The 17,732-nt window shown below is 40.9% G+C and overlaps 1 protein-coding gene across 1 annotated transcript in view; it reads right to left on the reverse strand.

Annotated features, from left to right (window-relative positions):
• Positions 1–2,172: 2,172 nt before the first annotated feature.
• LOC136768759 (nectin-4) overlaps positions 2,173–17,732 on the reverse strand; it is a 40,155-nt gene continuing 24,595 nt past the window's right edge. Inside the window, exons 4-12 of the mRNA XM_066723122.1 lie at positions 16,508–16,792; positions 14,379–14,496; positions 12,717–12,868; positions 8,992–9,151; positions 8,477–8,552; positions 8,240–8,302; positions 6,594–6,695; positions 6,159–6,374; positions 2,173–5,754 (exon numbers count right to left, since the gene is read on the reverse strand). Coding sequence (XP_066579219.1) covers positions 5,479–5,754; positions 6,159–6,374; positions 6,594–6,695; positions 8,240–8,302; positions 8,477–8,552; positions 8,992–9,151; positions 12,717–12,868; positions 14,379–14,496; positions 16,508–16,792 — 1,448 coding nt within the window. The 3' untranslated portion in view covers positions 2,173–5,478. The remainder of the gene's footprint in view (positions 5,755–6,158; positions 6,375–6,593; positions 6,696–8,239; positions 8,303–8,476; positions 8,553–8,991; positions 9,152–12,716; positions 12,869–14,378; positions 14,497–16,507; positions 16,793–17,732) is intronic.

Below are 17,732 nucleotides of genomic sequence, written 5' to 3' on the forward strand. Positions count from 1 at the left end.
TGTTACTTAAGAAACAAGAAAGATGTAGCTTCTTTCCTTCCAGCCCAACAGAAAAAAATAAAAATAAATGAAAAGCGAACAACAGTGTGATGTAAAATGGCTGACAGGCCGTGCATTTTCACGCCCCCCCCCTCCACCCCACGCCCACTCGCTTCAGGAGAATGACACTGTAACTATCAAACACAGGCTATGCTCACATTAAATGTATAGGAAGTTAAATGGTTTCCAGTTAAAGAGAGTTGAGATGGACAGACAGATAAATAGACAGGATGGATTGTCAGAGATAGATGGAGGGTAATGAACTTCAGACAAATTAAACTACCACAGCTGTAAATGCCTGTGAAGACAATTTTGAGAGCGCAGGAGAGAATCTAATACTTTCTATCTGGAATTTGTCATTTATGAAGGAAGGACGGAGAGGCATTATCCACTAATAGGGCCAGGTAATTGATGCTTCTACTTTCTTTTGAATGTCTGCTGATTCCCGTCAAAACAAGATGATTTGTTTGCTCAATGTCCACAATCTCTCTTCCTCCCTCCCTCCCTCCCTCTCTCTCACTCTCTCAAATTCGCCCCTCCTTTTCTCACCCTGCACCAGACACACACAAGCACACACGCAGACACACACACTCACTCATGACTGCACGCTCCCTGTCGTCTGTGAAACTAAGAGTCACAAACCAACTTCCGCCCGCCGGCAATAAAAGTCTGCACAGTAAAAAGCAACAGGCGGGATCTTCTGCATTACTGCAAACCATAAAACACATCAGGCGAAATATATGTAGGTCAAATCATTAAAAAAGTTACTTCCAAACATTTTCAATTACAGCTTTTAAATCCTGATATGGATCAGAAGTACAGAGGTCACCACATCTTCAAATTATTTTTTCTGTGAGATTCTGATACGAGTGGCTTTGCTACGCTTCCTGCCGGCTGCTAATGACATTCAAGGCCTAGTGGTCTTGATAGGATGTTACCAGCTTACACAGAGAAAAGGTGGCATCACGGGTAGCCCACATAGCAACATCCTGCTACTGACAAGAAAAGGCAGCCCTGACACTAATTACCAGAGATGGATGTGAGAGCTGGGTGTAGAAGGCACAGCTGACTTCTTTTCAATACGTAAAATGCCTCATAATTATCAGAAAGAAGTAGGACTGTGTGATCCCCAGTCTTCTACTTTTCATGCTTGATCAAGACTGAAGTGAAGCAAACCCTAACACTGTTGCTATAAAATACCCCTGTTTCCTGGAACTAGTTTTACAAAGCACATTCTAGATGGGACACTGCTTAACTCACTTTTAAAGTGTATTGGCAATCATAGCAGAGGGGAAATTGTCCTCTCTAAATCCATCTGATTTGAAGGTATGAAGGTAGTGGAGATATTACTGGGCAAGCCTGTTCCATGTGAGATGAGCTTTGCTGAGCTGGCAGCCCCAGTGTTTTCAATCTTGTGAATTACTAAGACTGGAAGCTTTTACCCCCCTTGGACTTTTTCACATTTTGCTGAACTTGAAATCTATATGCATTTGAATGTATTTTTTCCCTTTACAAACCCTACTCTACACTTTCAATGTGGAAAAGAAATGTGGGGGTGAAAAAATTAATCAATTAATAATACAAACCCGGAAAGTCTTCACCAGAGAATCATTTACCCCGCTATGATACTTTTAAATAAGCTCAGGCACAACCAATTGCCTTCAGAATTCACACAACAGTTGAATGAGCCATAAAAGTGGGTTCACAGTTGGGTAGTGCATTCAAAGCAAAGATAGCTCCAGGATAAATTTGTGTAAAATCCCGCTTGGAATTTGCAAAAAGATTCAGTTGTCCAATGAAACAGAAATGAAACAAAAATGTAACTAGTTGGCCTGTATGCAAAGCATTATGTCTGGGACTGGGAAGCTTCTCAGGGTAGAGGGTGGGAAATGGATGGAGCTCAATACAGGCAAATCCTTGAGGAAAACCTGCTTCTGTGTGCAAAAGACCTAAGACCTAAGCAGGGCAATGACCCCAAGCACACAGCCAAAACATCATTGAAGTGGCATAAAAACAAGACAGTGAATGTCCTAGAGTGGCTCAGTCAAAACCCTGACTTGAATTTTAACCCATGGCCAACCCATATGACAGCTTTGGCAAAACAATTAGAATAACACATCACCACATGAAATGTTTGTTTGTTTCTTCGTTTTTAACATTTTTATTAAAATCTTGAATACAATTTCATGTGTAGAGATAATGCAAATGTACAAAATATAAAAAGAACCCCCTCCTTTTTACTTAGTTTCCTTAAGTTAAACCCCATAACCATCCAACTTAGAGGAGAAAGTCAAAATATGAATGTGATGTTCTTAGGCCAGCGGTTCCCATCCCAGGGCCGGGGGACCCAATGTCCAGTGAGATTTTGTTGGAACCAAGATCTACAATCCTTAATTGAAGTAACAAGTGTCCAAATCAGAGCTTATTCATACATTTAAACCCTTGGAGACCTCAAAGTAAATATAAAAGTATATAAAGCAGCTGAATTCTCCAACTTTTTGTAAGATGGTCCATTTTAAAAGTCAAATGAAGCCATACTCAGCTCCATAAAGGTTTGAGTACATTGATTGAGAGTTTGGTTGCATTAAAAACCAGCAGGACAGGACAGTGTGTCCCCAGGACCAGGGTTGGACACCACTGTATTAGCTCAAATGCAAAACATCTAGAAGAAAATGTAAAAGTGCATAAGTCTCATCCTGATGTGGCTCGTCTTAACAGTGACACATGCAGAGATGCAGTCATGAAAAAACTAGTAAAGACAGACAAGAGTGAGCCATTTAGCCCTTCAGGCGTGTTGGATTGCCAGTAGTTAATTGGTCCCAGAGGGCCCTTCGTTGGAAAGCCAGTTTGTAATGACATATTGGTAACACTGTGATATATCCACTGTATGCTGTAACTAATGGTGAAGATGCTCAGAGATGCTTGAATTTGTAGTAATTGTAGCTGTACTTTCAAATTTTCCTTGTGATATACAATAATTTCCTGCCACCTTCTAGAGAGGGCAGGTCCACGACTCACAAAATATTTAGAACATAAGAAAGTTTACAAACGAGAGGAGGCAATTCAACCCATTGTGCTCGTTTGGTGTCCATAAATAACTGAGTGATCCAAGGATCCTATCCAGTCTGTATTTAAATGTTCACAAACTTTCAGCTTCTACCAAATCGCTGGGGAGTTTGATCCAGATTGTGACGACTCTCTGTGTGAAGAAGTGTCTCCTGTTTTCTATCTTGAATGCCTTGATGCCCAATTTCCATTTGTGTCCCCAGGTGCATGTGTCCCTGCAGATCTGGAAAATCTACTCTGGAGCAAGTGACAGTTCACAGTTTAATTCTTACACTTTTATAATACATCTGTAATATTGTTTAAGAAGGAGAAATACATTATATTATCCATTATGATTCATAATGCATCTTGACCACAGATCCTTTAAGAAATGTCCCCTCAAGACTTGCAAAACTCATTTTCACCAAGGGAAAAGTAGGTTGAATAAAGGAAAATTAACCTCAGTTTAGTTACTTAAATGAAACCACAAAAGCGCTAGGGTTCCATATTTTAAACTTGCACTAGATAAAGTCTCAATTAAGTGGCCTTGTCAATCCCAACCTGAAAACCTCTCATCTGTGTTGTATACTGCATTAGTATAATAAAATACACATTTTTAAAATCTTTTGGAGGTGCAGTTAAAAAAAAAACATAAGACTTTGTGCATGCTCTTTAAAGATTAACAAAAGTCCTCTTTGGACAAAAGTCCCAGTTGAGGATAATGCACATCGAGCACATTCCTGGAGTCCAAGTGGAAATACATTCAGGAGCTAAGAGGCACTTGCGTTTGCACAGATGTGGGTCAGTGTTTGGGGTAAATTCCCCGTCCTTATTTTAAATAGGTTTCACAACAAAGGGTTTTCATGAAGTCCTGAAGATGAATTGAACAGCTTCCCCTTTGCCTGTAAATTTCCTCTCTTTCACGGGTTCTCTTGTGGTCGCTGCCACACCCTATCCCTGTTCCTGATTCACATCCAAGTGTAAACATGTGCATCGCCTAGTGACAGTATTGAGACGTGGGGGGTACTTGAAGGATTTTGGAAACTGAATAGAGTCTCAGTGCAGGAAGGCCAGTTTCCACAGATCAAAGAGGAGGATAGATGCAGCGTTGGGGTTCTCTCAGTTTTGCGTGGCCACCCATGCATGCTCTCGAGTATCCCTCTGATAGATGCATTAGTTACAAAGTCCCAGAACCCAAATCTTTTAATACATCAGTGGAACAGCAGGTCAGTCGATATGGTGGTCCGTTCTGTAAGGCTTTCCAGAGAGAGGGGAGGTGGGGCAAAATTGCAGAACCACATGATTGCAAATATTATACATTCACAAGTGTGTGTGTGTATATATATATATATATATATATATATATATATATATATATATATGCACATTGTAGTTTTTCAAATAATACCGTTTCCCAGTCACAATATAAAAACATAACAAAAACACTATTAGATGTCATATAATACATGGAGAGGAAATTAAGTTAAATTAGATCAAATGTATATACATACATATAACAACAATTTCTGATTGATTCCCCTCCCGAAGCAAAGACAAAACTTCCTGTTAAAGGCCTAAGCATGACTGGTAAGCTTTTACAATACTCTCCATCTTCATAAACCTATACACCATATATTGTGTGTCAATATATACATATCTCTGCATATAAATACACATGGAACATACAATGCTTTTTCTTACATATGTATAAATACATACACACACCTATGTATTTATATATGTTCATCTACAACATGATGAGGTTGAATGAGTTGGAATGATGAGCATCTGCATTTGGACTCACTAAGCTTCATCTTGTCACATACACCTATATTCTGTACAGACATTTCAGTGCACACAATGTGCAGTTGCACCCAGAGCCTGCTAGATGGAGCTGCTGCACTTTGTACAGCTTTAGAATTTCACTCTTCCCCATTTGAACACCATTTACAGGCACTTTATAAAGAGAACCACAAAAAACTAAAATGCAATCCAATTTTGGCACAGATCATATGAAGTATTTGCATCGAAAGGCAAGTTTCACCCTTGACGATTCACATAACGTCGCATAAATACTTCACATCAGAAAAGGCTCTTTAGTAGGGAAACTGCTTTCCAGGTAAAAAAAAAAAAACAAAGTAGACAAAAATTCACATACTGTCTGTTAAACTGTGAATCCATTTCCCTCTGTACGGGACAGCGTAACTCTGCATGTCACAGTAAAGTTTCTCCATTGGCATCTATAAGTCTTTTTGCTTTTTGGATCATAGCCTTTTCCCTTTGTTTCCCATGCAAAGGTGTGCTGTATTATATACATAGTTTTCTTGTTCCCCCTTCTCCTGGAACTGCAAATCCCACTGCTGGGCCTGAACAAAAGGGCACCGTGGGAGAGACTCACACCATCTGTTCCCTGGGGTGGATGAAGATCCCGTTGCAGCTGGGTTTGGGCTTCAGAGTCCCATTGGCCACGTGGAAGTGATTGGAAAGGGACTCGGAGATCAGGGAGCTGGACGTCTGGACGTCTCCCTCGTCGCTGATGTCATCGGACGGGAGACCCTGGTCGGGGCTGCCCCTGCCCCGCGACATCAGCGTGCCGTTGATGGGTTTCACCAGGTCTCCGCGATCCGTCGCTATCTTGGAGGGATACAGAGGAGGATGGAACCGGGACTCCTGGAGCATGACAACAGAAGAGAGAGCACGGGGGTCAGTCAGCACAGTGCTGATTTGAAAGGCACATGCTTCACGAAGAGGTGACGGCCAGCTCGGCACTGTCAAATATGATGGGGAAATATAATCTCCAAAACCAGGTGGTACAGTGTTTACAACCATAGGGGCGTACTGTGACCTCTAGTGGTGGATTTGGGATATTGCAGCATTTGCTTCATGTGAAAATCTATACTATGTTGTACAGTTAAGTTCGTAAGCGAAGATGACAGACTTGCAGAATGGTAATCTACTAGTAGCATGAAGTTAATACTCTGGGCAGTTTGGTATTACTTGCATTTCCATCACTTAACACAACTGAACACAAGCCCCGCCCCCTCCTCTCCCTCGCTGGACCCAATGTGTCTCACCAGTGACAAGTTGCTGTTCCTCACAAAAGACTCCACTCTGAGGCGGGTGTTCAAAGTGTTCTCCTCCAGCTCCTTCTCCCTGTCCTCCCCCTGGTCTCCACGCGAACGGTCACTCCGCCTGGAGGAGTTCATCAGATGGGGCCGTCCCAGGAAGTCAGTGGCCCCCCGACCCAGCGACGCCGTGGAGCGGCTGTCTCGTGATCGGGCAGGGTGGTCCTAAAGACACACAGGCAGGTTTAATACAGTCTAACAGTCATCAAAGGGGATATTTTTGCCTTACGCTTTTTGTTCCAGCAGAGCTCTGGGACTTTTAACCGATCTAAATTGCTTAATTGGACATTTATAGTTGTTGTCTGCTACTGCACAGTTAAGGATTGATGTGAGTAACTGAGAGCTCAGCCGGGACGTGAGCCAGAAGAGATTGGGCAAACTTACCACTGCTGTCTCAGTCTGGCTGGGGAGAGGTGACGGCAACACACAAGTGTCCTCTGGGATTTGTGTATCGCCCAGCCACCCGCTTCTCTTGGAACTGCGGTCCTGGAACACAAACAGCCGTACCTTTAGTCTCAACTGGAGGACAGACACACAGCTCTTACGAATGACGTTCAGGACCTGACGTTCTCCAGTCACAGGGGGGCGCTGATGCACACTTGTCTAACATTTCAACCTCACACAACTCCAGTCATACACTTACTAATGTAATAATCATATGGAGGAAATGTGGATTGGGATTGAATGAGTTTAGGGTGGTATGTGGTGCTAACCTAATTTCACAATGTGAATCTATATAATCTATATAAGGTTTACATTTGCTTTGTGGTCAGGGATGATGTTAACAGTTGGTGCTATAGTCACTGTCTAATTTTGTTTGCCAATTCTTGTAATATATTTTATTACATGTAAAGGCTGTCCAACATGAATAAGGAATTTAATTTAACATCTAAGCTTTATTAATTATTACAGATAAATTTTTTTGGCATTTAGGTGTCCCTGCTGTCTCTCATTTCAATTAATTTGTATGAAACAGATAATATTATATATATATATATATATATATATATATATATATATATATATATATATATATATATATATATATATATATATATAAATATTTACATAGATGGATATAAGAGTGTATGGGAAAAAGAGGGGGGGGGGGGGGGATGCCATGTTGTAATACAATGTAGACAAGCTCAATTATATGATATTAAAGCAATAATGAGCCTAAATTTAATCCTGTACTCAGTTACACTTAAATTCTCACTCCCAGTAATCTTGTGGTAATGCAACATAATTATCTGTGTTATCAATGAGGTAAAACTGTGTTGTGGGTTACTTCAGAAATGAATCATGTTTGGCCCCGAACCCATGACTTCATTTCCTAAACATACAAATAAGGTTTAAAAAAGTAATCCCCAGATCACCGTCTAATAGGTTTTCTGCATGGACGGAGGTGAATATAACAGTAAACAGTTCAACCATTTTACATATATTTTTCTAATATCATTTTTTTTTGTGTGTGTGAAGAAAACAGACCCTCCTGGACACAATTTAGACGCAATTAGTTTAATATTTCAGAGGTGGGAAAGCTTGAAAAGTGCAGTAAACTGGAAAACACAAAATATCTCTCATGAAGCTTTTAAAAAGAAAATCTTGAAAGTCTTTCTTTATAATTCTCTTTCCTTCATTCCGAATTTATTTCTGACTTTTTCTTTGCCTCTCGTGACTCATTGCGTCTATTTTCACTTTGCTTTCTTTCATTTTCTATTGACTTCCTATCAGATCACTAAGCATACCAGCCTGTGGGATAACACTTTCAATACAACTCAAGAACTAAATTAAATCCTATCTTCTACTTTCAAATCCATTGAAGATAAAGCCCCAAACCCTGCACTTTGCAGTGTCTATACACCTTGTTCCAGAAAGACTGGTACAATAAGGAACTCCTTGTCTCACCCTGTAAATAATTGACATTTCTGAGTGCTGGTGCACCAAAAATGTTCTCCTGGAGCTTCTGTTCAATTAAAGGAATAATGTCTCTCGGTCAAGTGAGGTACAACAGGATATTGTGAACTTACCCCAAGAGAAGACATGCTGTTTCGGATGGTACCTTCCACTCTCAGAGGTATGTTTTCTTCTGTCTGAAAATGGTAAAGGTCAGGCTAGCATTAATATCAAAGATAGCAAAAGGGTGCTGCCAGTATCTAAGCATACTTTGATAGAGATGAGTAACTGAAACAAAGTGTTTGCATATTCCCATTGTCGTGAATGCACTGCATTGCATTGTGTGTTACCATACAGCGCAGATTGCTCACCTGCAGTCTGGGGTCTGTACTCACTGAGTTGAGCCTGCGAAATGACGCCTGTCTGGACAGAGTATCAATCTCTTGGCTGGGAAGGGAAGGGAAGGGGAGAGGAGGAGGAGTGTGAGAGGGAGAAAGAGAAAAATCATTAGTATGATGTTTTAATTGAGAGACAGATGCTTCCTGAGTGAAGACAACACAACTTGGCAGAACAGTAGACATTGCTTTGTACTCCAAAGATGAATTAGTAATTCATATTTGAGTTGAGCAGTGGAAAATGACATGTAATAAATGATTAATAAACAAGTCTGTTAGCGCATAGTAATACAGTTAAAAAGCGTGAACATACGCGAACAATGAAGCATTAGTTAACAACACGGAATCCTAGTGGACATCAGACAGTTTCTGGAAAATGGGATCTAAAGTGTGACCGATAAAACTCAAAGTAAGGGTAATGAGACCTCATAAAATCCCTCTTGTCCCCACCTCATGCATGGGTGAGGGTAAAAGAAGAGTTGGACACTCACGTTTTCTCTCTCAGCACTGTCTTCATGTTCTTGTGCTTGCGTTTGTGGTAGCGGTTCACCATCAGAACAGTGAACACCATGAGAACCAGCACGGCGGCCGCAACTGCCGCCAAGATGATGATCATAACGTTGCTGAAGGGAGTTGAGCGCTGTTCTGTTTCTGGGTAGAGAAACAGAAACAAGATCAAAATCACAGCTGAAAATGTACAGTGTAGGCATGTTTCCAGAAAATAAAACAAATTGTGCTGTTAAGCAACAGATGCAGGGTCCATGTAAGAGTAAGACCTCTTTATAATCAAACTGGAAGAAGAGTGACAGTCATATAAGACTATATAACTGCAGCAAAATGTCCCTCATTTTAACAATGGCAGGTGCAGCTCCTTATGGTGTAATTCAACAGCAGACCACCAGGGGTCGACCAACTCTAACTACTACTTCTCGGCAGAAAGCAACATATTGATACAACTTACAGCCCATGCTAAAAGACTTATTCAGGAGTTTTATTCACCATGTATCAAAGAGAACAGAATATTAATGATCTGTGCAATGGATAGGTCTACTTTATTTTAATCAATGACATTGTTTGGTGCAAGAGTTGCTGATTGTATCCTTTTTATATGTCTGATGTAGGTTGTTTAGTCGTTTTGTTTTTTGCACTTGATTGGCTCTATGAATAAGATTCTCATGTCTGGCAGAGTGCATGGAGAGCAGAATTGTTCTGGGTGATCTTCTTCACAGTTCCAATAAATCTGGTTGCACAAATGTGATTAGGCAAATCCAAATCAATAACCATGTGAACAGATTTATAACTGATTAGTATCTCTGGCAAACCTAATGAAAGTCAAGCTGTGCCAAACTTTGCTTCTTTACACCTGAGAAAGAAAGAGACCGAGAGAGAGAGAGTGAGAGAGAGAGAAAATTGGATTGTTCGCCCCCATCTAGTTTATTTTGATAACAGGGGGGCAATGCGATGGACTAAACTACACACACAATTTACCTGCTACATGGATAAGCTGGGATATTTTCGTGGACATGAAGAAAACAATAACACATTGTTGGCATCACTTAAGAGTTCTACACTGATAAATCATTGGCCTTGATTTTGATTGTTTGCCCGGAGAAATCTGAAGAAGCATATTGTGTGCAGAAACACTACAGGGCTGTACTTGCAACAAGAAAACACAAGCTGGTAAAGATTAAGACAGAATATCATTTTTTTTTTCAGCTACTAATAAAGAACACCCAAATCTTCCATTATCTTCCAAAAAGAGTGATCCCGAGTCATTACTCATGGAACAAGCCAGAGCTTTCATAATTACGCGAGCAAACACATTCACACAATGAAGCCCTTTTCAAGAGGCTTGACACTTCTTTCTGTTGTGTAAAATGGGAAAGAAAAAGCCTTTAAATGCCTGCAAGGCACTGCAGCAAGAAAATACTTATTTGCTACCTTGAATGCTTCCATATTCATCAGAGATCATACTGGTTTTCATCCAGTTGAAGGGTCAATTGGGATAAACAAATATTTTGAATACTGGTTCATTATTAAGCAGGGGGAAAATAGCCAAAAGAACCCCACAAACTGTTTTTTCTCATATAACTCCTCCCTTAATTAGATCTATGTTTACATCTATGTTTACAAACCAAGGGCAAATCAGAACATTTTGAATTGGCACTGAAAGTGAAGTGCCTAATGTTCACTTCTTGCACGAAAGATCTGTATAAAGCTATTTTATTTCACATATATGTGGGATCTTAGAAAAAAACATGACATGTGAATCATATCTTCCTTCACGGCTGGTTCCTACGGCGTTGCGACAGGAACAGCAGAGTCCACTAATTAACCTCAAGTTTCTGTTTTTGTTTTCTAGCAGTTGCCAAACCGAATGTTGACCATTCTTGAAGAGGAACGCACACTGAAAAAATCCAAACACAAGGATTGAATTAACCCCACTGTGAAGAAGTCAACAAAGGAGAAGGGCTATGACAGTTATTCAGTTCATGCATGGTATGAGGAAAACGTTTTTTAGCGTTCCGCGTTGTCCTGCGTTGTTGCCGTCTTAAAAAGCTTTCGAGGCGCTTTTTGCGGTTGTCAGATTTTTCACGGTGGCTGCCAATTCCTAGCAAATCTCTGTATGAAAAACCACAGGAATATCTCTTCCTTGGAGTTCTGATGCCGATCACATGCAAAAATTCGGGTTACAGGCTAAGGTTGGGAGACAGAGGCTTAGAGTATGATTCACCTCAGAAACTCCAAGGAAACACATGAACTGTTCAGGTGTAATCCCATGGTATCCATACGGGAATTCATTAGAAACTGGCAGCCGTTTTTTTAAAGTGTGACCCAAAAGTGGGTTTTGTTCTGTTCCAAGGAGCACAGTGACAAAGCATGCATCACTGAAGACCTGAATTTCGAAGATTGCATTTGCTTCGTACCGAAAGTGCGCATTAATAGGGGAATACTGTTACAACATGATACTATGTTTGGACTGCTGCTATTATAATAGTAGGCTTTATCTTCCTTTCCAGAGACTGCCTCTGAGAAGTGGTTTGGGACATCCACATGAACAGGCTCCAGACAGGTTTTAAACTAGAGCAAATTGCTGGTCTTTTCATTGTGGTAATTGCTGGAAAAGATGCAGAGATAGCATACAATACTTTTTCTTTACCGCCACACCTCGGGTAGAATAACAGTCATGAGGAGTCCGATTATATCAGTTCAACACACGCTAGAGAGATGAGATTTCTCACTGACACCCTAGCCCGACCCTTGCCGCTCTGTCTCACCCTCAGGAGATGTGAACCCTATTCTCATAGAATTGGACGCATCTGCTAAGTTGCTACATGAAGGAAAATTCATCACTTTGCCCTTGACCCCTATGAATTTTGACCCATGGTGTCCACTGTAACTAGATGAGAAGTGAAAAGAATAGAGAAAAAGATAAAATGATAAAAGACAGACATGCACACACACTGCATTCTGATTCACAGCCAAAGAATTGGAAAACACAGAGATAACCAGAAGGAAAATCACTCAAGGGAATCACAGATAACACATTGCTCTTGGGACAGGAATAGCAAGGACAGCGCCAGAGAGAGCTAAAGTACCATATGTTCTGATGCTCTGAGGGTCTTTATTTTAGGCAGTGTCCAATCTAGAATGGATTTTTGCTCTTATCTTAGCCAATCATCCCTATACTCTAATTCAACCATTTCTTAAGGACATCTGTGAGCTACAATACCTCAATTCAGCCCCTCCGGAACGATCTGTGTAAACAAGTGGCATACAGTTTGAGTCCTAATTTCTATTTTCGATACCAGACTGCTGAGCATGGTTTCTCTGCTGAACAGGGAGCAGTTTTTGACTTCAACAACGTGGTTGGCGATTTATCCCCATGTTTGTAAAACAGCTCTAGTTCAAGACTGGAGAGACTGGAACCTGCCTGCATAGGACAAACCCTTGAGATGGGGGCAACCTCCAGTCTCTGACCTCTCTCACCAGAGCTGCAATGTTCTCCTCATCCAAGGCCTTAATATATTTTTATGTATGTGTTTGTATATTTATTTATTACTTTGCCCCCGTAGTTTAGTGTCACCGTTCGAGACAAAATGGAGCCAGCTTACATAAACCGCTACATCAAAGATGCCAAGAAAGTGCCAACAGGCTGAAGGAAGGACAGAAGGCCTCAGTCCCCTTGACCCCACCTCAAGAGGCACTGTCTTACCTGTGATCGTGATGCTTTGCTCTGCTGTAACCTTCCCGACCCTGTTGCGTGCCAAGCACACGTACACCCCCATGTCTGACAACTCCAGAGGTCGTTGGAACACCAGGGAGTTGTCCTCAAAGGCTATGCCCTCTGGGAGAGCGCTGTCCCTCCTGTGCATTGTCACATTCGATGATAGCGAGAAGGAACAAGAGATTATGTGATAATGTATAATGTATGTTGAACCAACGTGTTAAAAAGTAGTATTTTCTTTCTTAAAGGAATCCCTCCCACTTCTTGATATCCCTCATGAGAACATGTGTGTCTGTGTGTGTGTGTGTCTTCAGCCTGGCTAATGTTCAACAAGTTGCAACAAGATACTAATTACTTCACCGCTTGCATTAAAGATGAAAAAAAAAGCATGTCAAGTTTCTCAAGTTGTTAACCCACTTTCAGGGAGTGGCAGTGTCTGTACAAACAACTGCCATTATTCACAAGAAATACTTTTTACAAATCAAAAAGCAAAACATCAAATGAATCACTTCTTAGGCTGATTCTGTAAACTCGTGCATGTGTAGAAGATAATGTTTGCGGGTTCAAAGAAAGACTCTCGCATTTGCAAACTCGGTGACCTAGTCATTCATTAACGTGTCGCAGTCTTGGATTAATTAACTCTGTTCTGCCTTTATACTAAACAGGAGTTTTCTCTTATATTGTATTGTTCTCTCCACTACGGTGAAGTGGCGGAGACGTGTTTTGAATAAAATGTTAAGTTTGGCATCAACAAAAGACACAACGTTTTAGTCTGCTTGAGAGAAACTGACTAATACACAGCAAACACCGACTAAATAAAATGTAAACATGGATATTACATAAGAAAATCTTTTAGATATAGATCTTTTCTATTTGATCACAATCAAAGGCCAAAGACCATCTAGATAACTAGGGAGAGACATGTGGGGGTCCCACAGGGCCTACAGGTTTTTGTTCTATCCAGATCGTTAACTGCTAATTTGAACTAATTAATAATAATTAGGCAAAATGTCCCTGTGTTCAAGGTATATAATGATTGGTGATTTAGACAAAAACTGGAAAACGTGCAGGATTGCGGCTCTCCAGGACCAGGGCTGGCCACCCCAGCCTTATGCAATCTAAAACTGAATTACCATAGAGAAGGCTTTCTGTCCACCCCTGAAAAGGCCTAGGCGTCAGTCATAGTAATGCAAAGATCAAGAATGAACTAAACTAGTGTAAGAGTAAAAAATACAATAATTGACAATAACATTCTTCACAGTCACTCCAATCCCCGTGAACCACAACAATATCCTGTCATAAATTGTAAGGTCTCTATGAAGGATTTCTTTGAATGTATGGAAACTGATTTTTCTTATGGGAGCCCTTCTAAAGAAAATGAATGTTACACAACTATAAAAAAAGATTTAGAGAGAAAGAGTGACAGAAAGACAAATAGACAGATAGGGAGACAAACACAGACACAGACAAACAGATGCTTTTTAGCAGAAACAGTCCATATAGTAATGTCCCTGAGCTATCTGCCTATAAACTACATTGTCCAGTAGAATATGCAGGAGTAGTGTGAAAATGCTGCTGTTGATTAGAAACTGGGCGATAGTTAATTAGAGCCATCACAGTGCCTCGCCTAGACAAGCAAAAGGTATTTACCGGCTCCATGTGAAATTCTGGGGAATGGGGTTGCCCCCAGCGATGCATTTCAAGGTGGCTCTTTCCAGGCCCACAAACCAGTTGTCATCGTAGCCTTTTATGGTCACATCTGGAGGGTCTGAGAAGAGATACAGGAAAACACACTCAATTATTAACATACACGGGAACTTCTGTTTATTAAAATGGGAATTAAGATTTAGGGCTTCTTTTCTGATGTGACTCGTACATGGGAGAAAGCTTAAGATTTATTCTTGTGCCTATTCTCTGGATCTTCCTTGTATTTTCACTCCTTTTTTCTCCAGTACCTTTTCAAATAATTTAGTGTCTAATGGTGGCATCTAAAGACTTCCCATCCGAACATCGAATTAAAACTTCTTTGTTCATTTCACTATCTAAAGGAGGATGCAAAAACAAAAGCTCTGCAAACATGCCAAACTGTATTTACGTCAAGCAAGGTTTACTTGCGTGTATCCAAGACCCGCATGAAGACCTTTTTCCTGAAGATTCAAATCTGATTATATCAGGACCATCTACAACCAAAAGCATTAAGTAAATATATAACTAATCTTGGCTTGCTCTCCTTGTTTACATTTGAACTTTGAATGTTGGATCTTACAGTGTCTCAAATCACGGAATTGTTTTATTTGTACTTCCTGCATTGTGCACAGTTTCATCATCCTACGAGTGTAACTGCATGCCGATAAACAATACACAGACACACAACTTCACTCCTGGAGGGAGGGGGCTACGATGTCTTCGGTGTTTCACTCCACCTGAGCTCTTAACGAGGTAATGCGACCCATTATTGGCTTAACTGGGCCAATTTAACAACTGTTCCCAGTCCTTAAGCTATTTAATGAGGCCTTCAAAATATGCTGGATTTCGGCCCTCCAGGACCAGAGATGTGCACCCATGTATTAAATCATGCATGTTGCACAACTGCTTGTGGATTATAGTGCTGTTTTTTGTTTTGTTTTGAGCCTTAAAAGTCCACGCTGAATTATTTACTTAGTGTTGCGCTTTATGCAAAATTCTAGAATGCCTCCAACCTGTCCTGTGTTGTCTTAAACTGTAAAGATACTGGGAAGCCTTCTGTAAAATTGATACCTTACAGATCAGTCTAAAAAGGTGATGATTTAAGATGTATTATTATTATTATTATTATTGAAATCCAAATCCAATCAATAACTGCCCAGTAAGCCTTTACAGACCACAAAGTACCCCCACAACAACTGCCAAGTCCCGGCAAGACAAGTGTTAATGTATCATGTTTACTTTGACTTTGACTTGTTGTCCTCTGCGCCTGTGAGCCTCTGCAATGGATTGTGTCTGTTTTTTTGCTGTAACACGATAACCAGTCATTTGTCTCACCCCACAAAAGTATCCTATCCCACACACTTTGTCTCTGAGAAAAGCAAACACTCTTCTGTCTAGCCTGTCCTGCACTGGACGTCACTCTGGTTTACTGACAGGTGACACCGTGCCAAAGAAAAAAAGATGTTCTGCAGAAATAGTCAGCATTGGAAATTAAGGTGTGACTGTAACTTTCTTTTGTTTGTCTTCGTTTCTTCCGGAAAGGTGGCCAAATGTCAGACAGCGGGCAACGAGTTGTGTGCGTCTACTTTATAGGCCTCAACAAAGGGAGTTCAGTTTTTTGTTTCGTTTTCTTTCTCTCTGACAGAAAGGGGTTATTATATTTTCACCTGAGGATATGGAAAACAAGACAACTTACACAGGAAAAACTAAAAAAGTCAAGGACCGAATGGTAATGACGGCAGTATCACGGTGTATTGTATCACCTTCAAAGGCCTTTCTAAGGACTGAGGCCTGGATCAAATCACAACATTCACCCATCCCTCTCCACTCACAAACTCCTATTCTTATTACCTGATGGTGTTGGTATATTTGACCAAGCCTTCTTCCATCTCATGCAAGCTGACCTATCGAATAGCAGTATTAGAAGTAGTAGTATTAGTTTGAATTAATCTAAAGAGCCGCATGAATCGCAGTAGTCATTTAGACATGTACAGAAGCAGTTATATAACAGCTGAGCCTTTTCAATACAGTGGAGCCAGGCTATGAGTGTGTCTAGGCTAGATGGACCATCCCTTCTCCACCCTAGTACTTACAATGGACCACCAGCTTGTATTCAAGCCTCTTGGGTTCCTTGAAACTGGCGTGAGAGATCACACAGTCTAGTTTCTTCCCATTCATGGCTCTCAGAGGGTGGAGGGAGTACTTGCTGGACACTTTGCCTTCCTTGCTGGAGCTGCTCTTGTCCGACCCTGGCAGTTCCGTTTCCCAGGTGATGATGGGGGGAGGGTAGCCCCAAGATTTGCAGGTTGCAGCCACATTGAATCCCTGCCCTTCCACCAGGGGGGGTGAAGCAGAATCCAGGCTGGAGATGGGAGATACTAAGGATGAGAAGGAGAAGATGTGTTAGTCTAAAAGAATGATGGAGAATACAAGTGGAAAACTATGCTAAGTGTGTGAAAGTCCTTCAAAGGCCAAAGGTCTGGCTTGGATCTAAAACATCCAACAAAGTATCAACTGCAATCTCCAGACACCATACTTGACCAAAACACTCCCCAGGTGAACTGACAGCTACTTTTTAAAAGTCGTACGCTTTGGAATTCATTTTTGGTTGATCTGGGCTTCAGGGCCTTCAGGAGATTCCAGTGCTTTGGACATGAAACAAAGAGAAAGCGCAGAACTCCTAGCTGGATAGGTGGCAGCATTTTGTACTGGTTGGACCAGATCACTTCGGGAAAAGTAACTCGGATATGACAACAAGGTCATAAAAGCCATGGCACCAGATGCATCGGCCTGAAAACTACTTCAAATGCAATTAGTTTTCCTTGCTAATATGACCAGTCATCGTTTTCGTAATAGTATTGTTGTGTTAATTATATAGTCAAGTCGCCTATTTGAGCCTATTTTTCCAGGATAAGGCAAATGCAGTAATGCCCTAGCTTCAGCCTCAGTCTTTTATCAGAACCATATCAACGCTAATGAAGCCAAATCAAAGAGCACTGCAGGACCTTAAAGGAAATAAATAAATAACATCAATCTGTGTACACTTTTCATACATGCCTGCTTGGCACCCCTCCCTATTGTATCACCTCCAGGCAATGTTTTCTATATTCTACATTGTGTGTGCATTGTACGGGGCACTCTCTGGACAATTTTCAGCGACTTGACATGAGTATGAGGAAATAAACAGTGCTGTATGAGAATCAAGTCTTACTACCAATGCCATGTGAGTGTGCAAAGGGGCTTTTTCCATGGGGAATCCATATTAGTAGGTTAAGCATGGCAAGCAGCAAAAAAAATTGATGCAATCTGATTAGCCTG

The sequence above is a fragment of the Amia ocellicauda genome, chromosome 14, assembly GCF_036373705.1.
Source record: "Amia ocellicauda isolate fAmiCal2 chromosome 14, fAmiCal2.hap1, whole genome shotgun sequence".
NCBI lineage: Eukaryota > Metazoa > Chordata > Actinopteri > Amiiformes > Amiidae > Amia > Amia ocellicauda.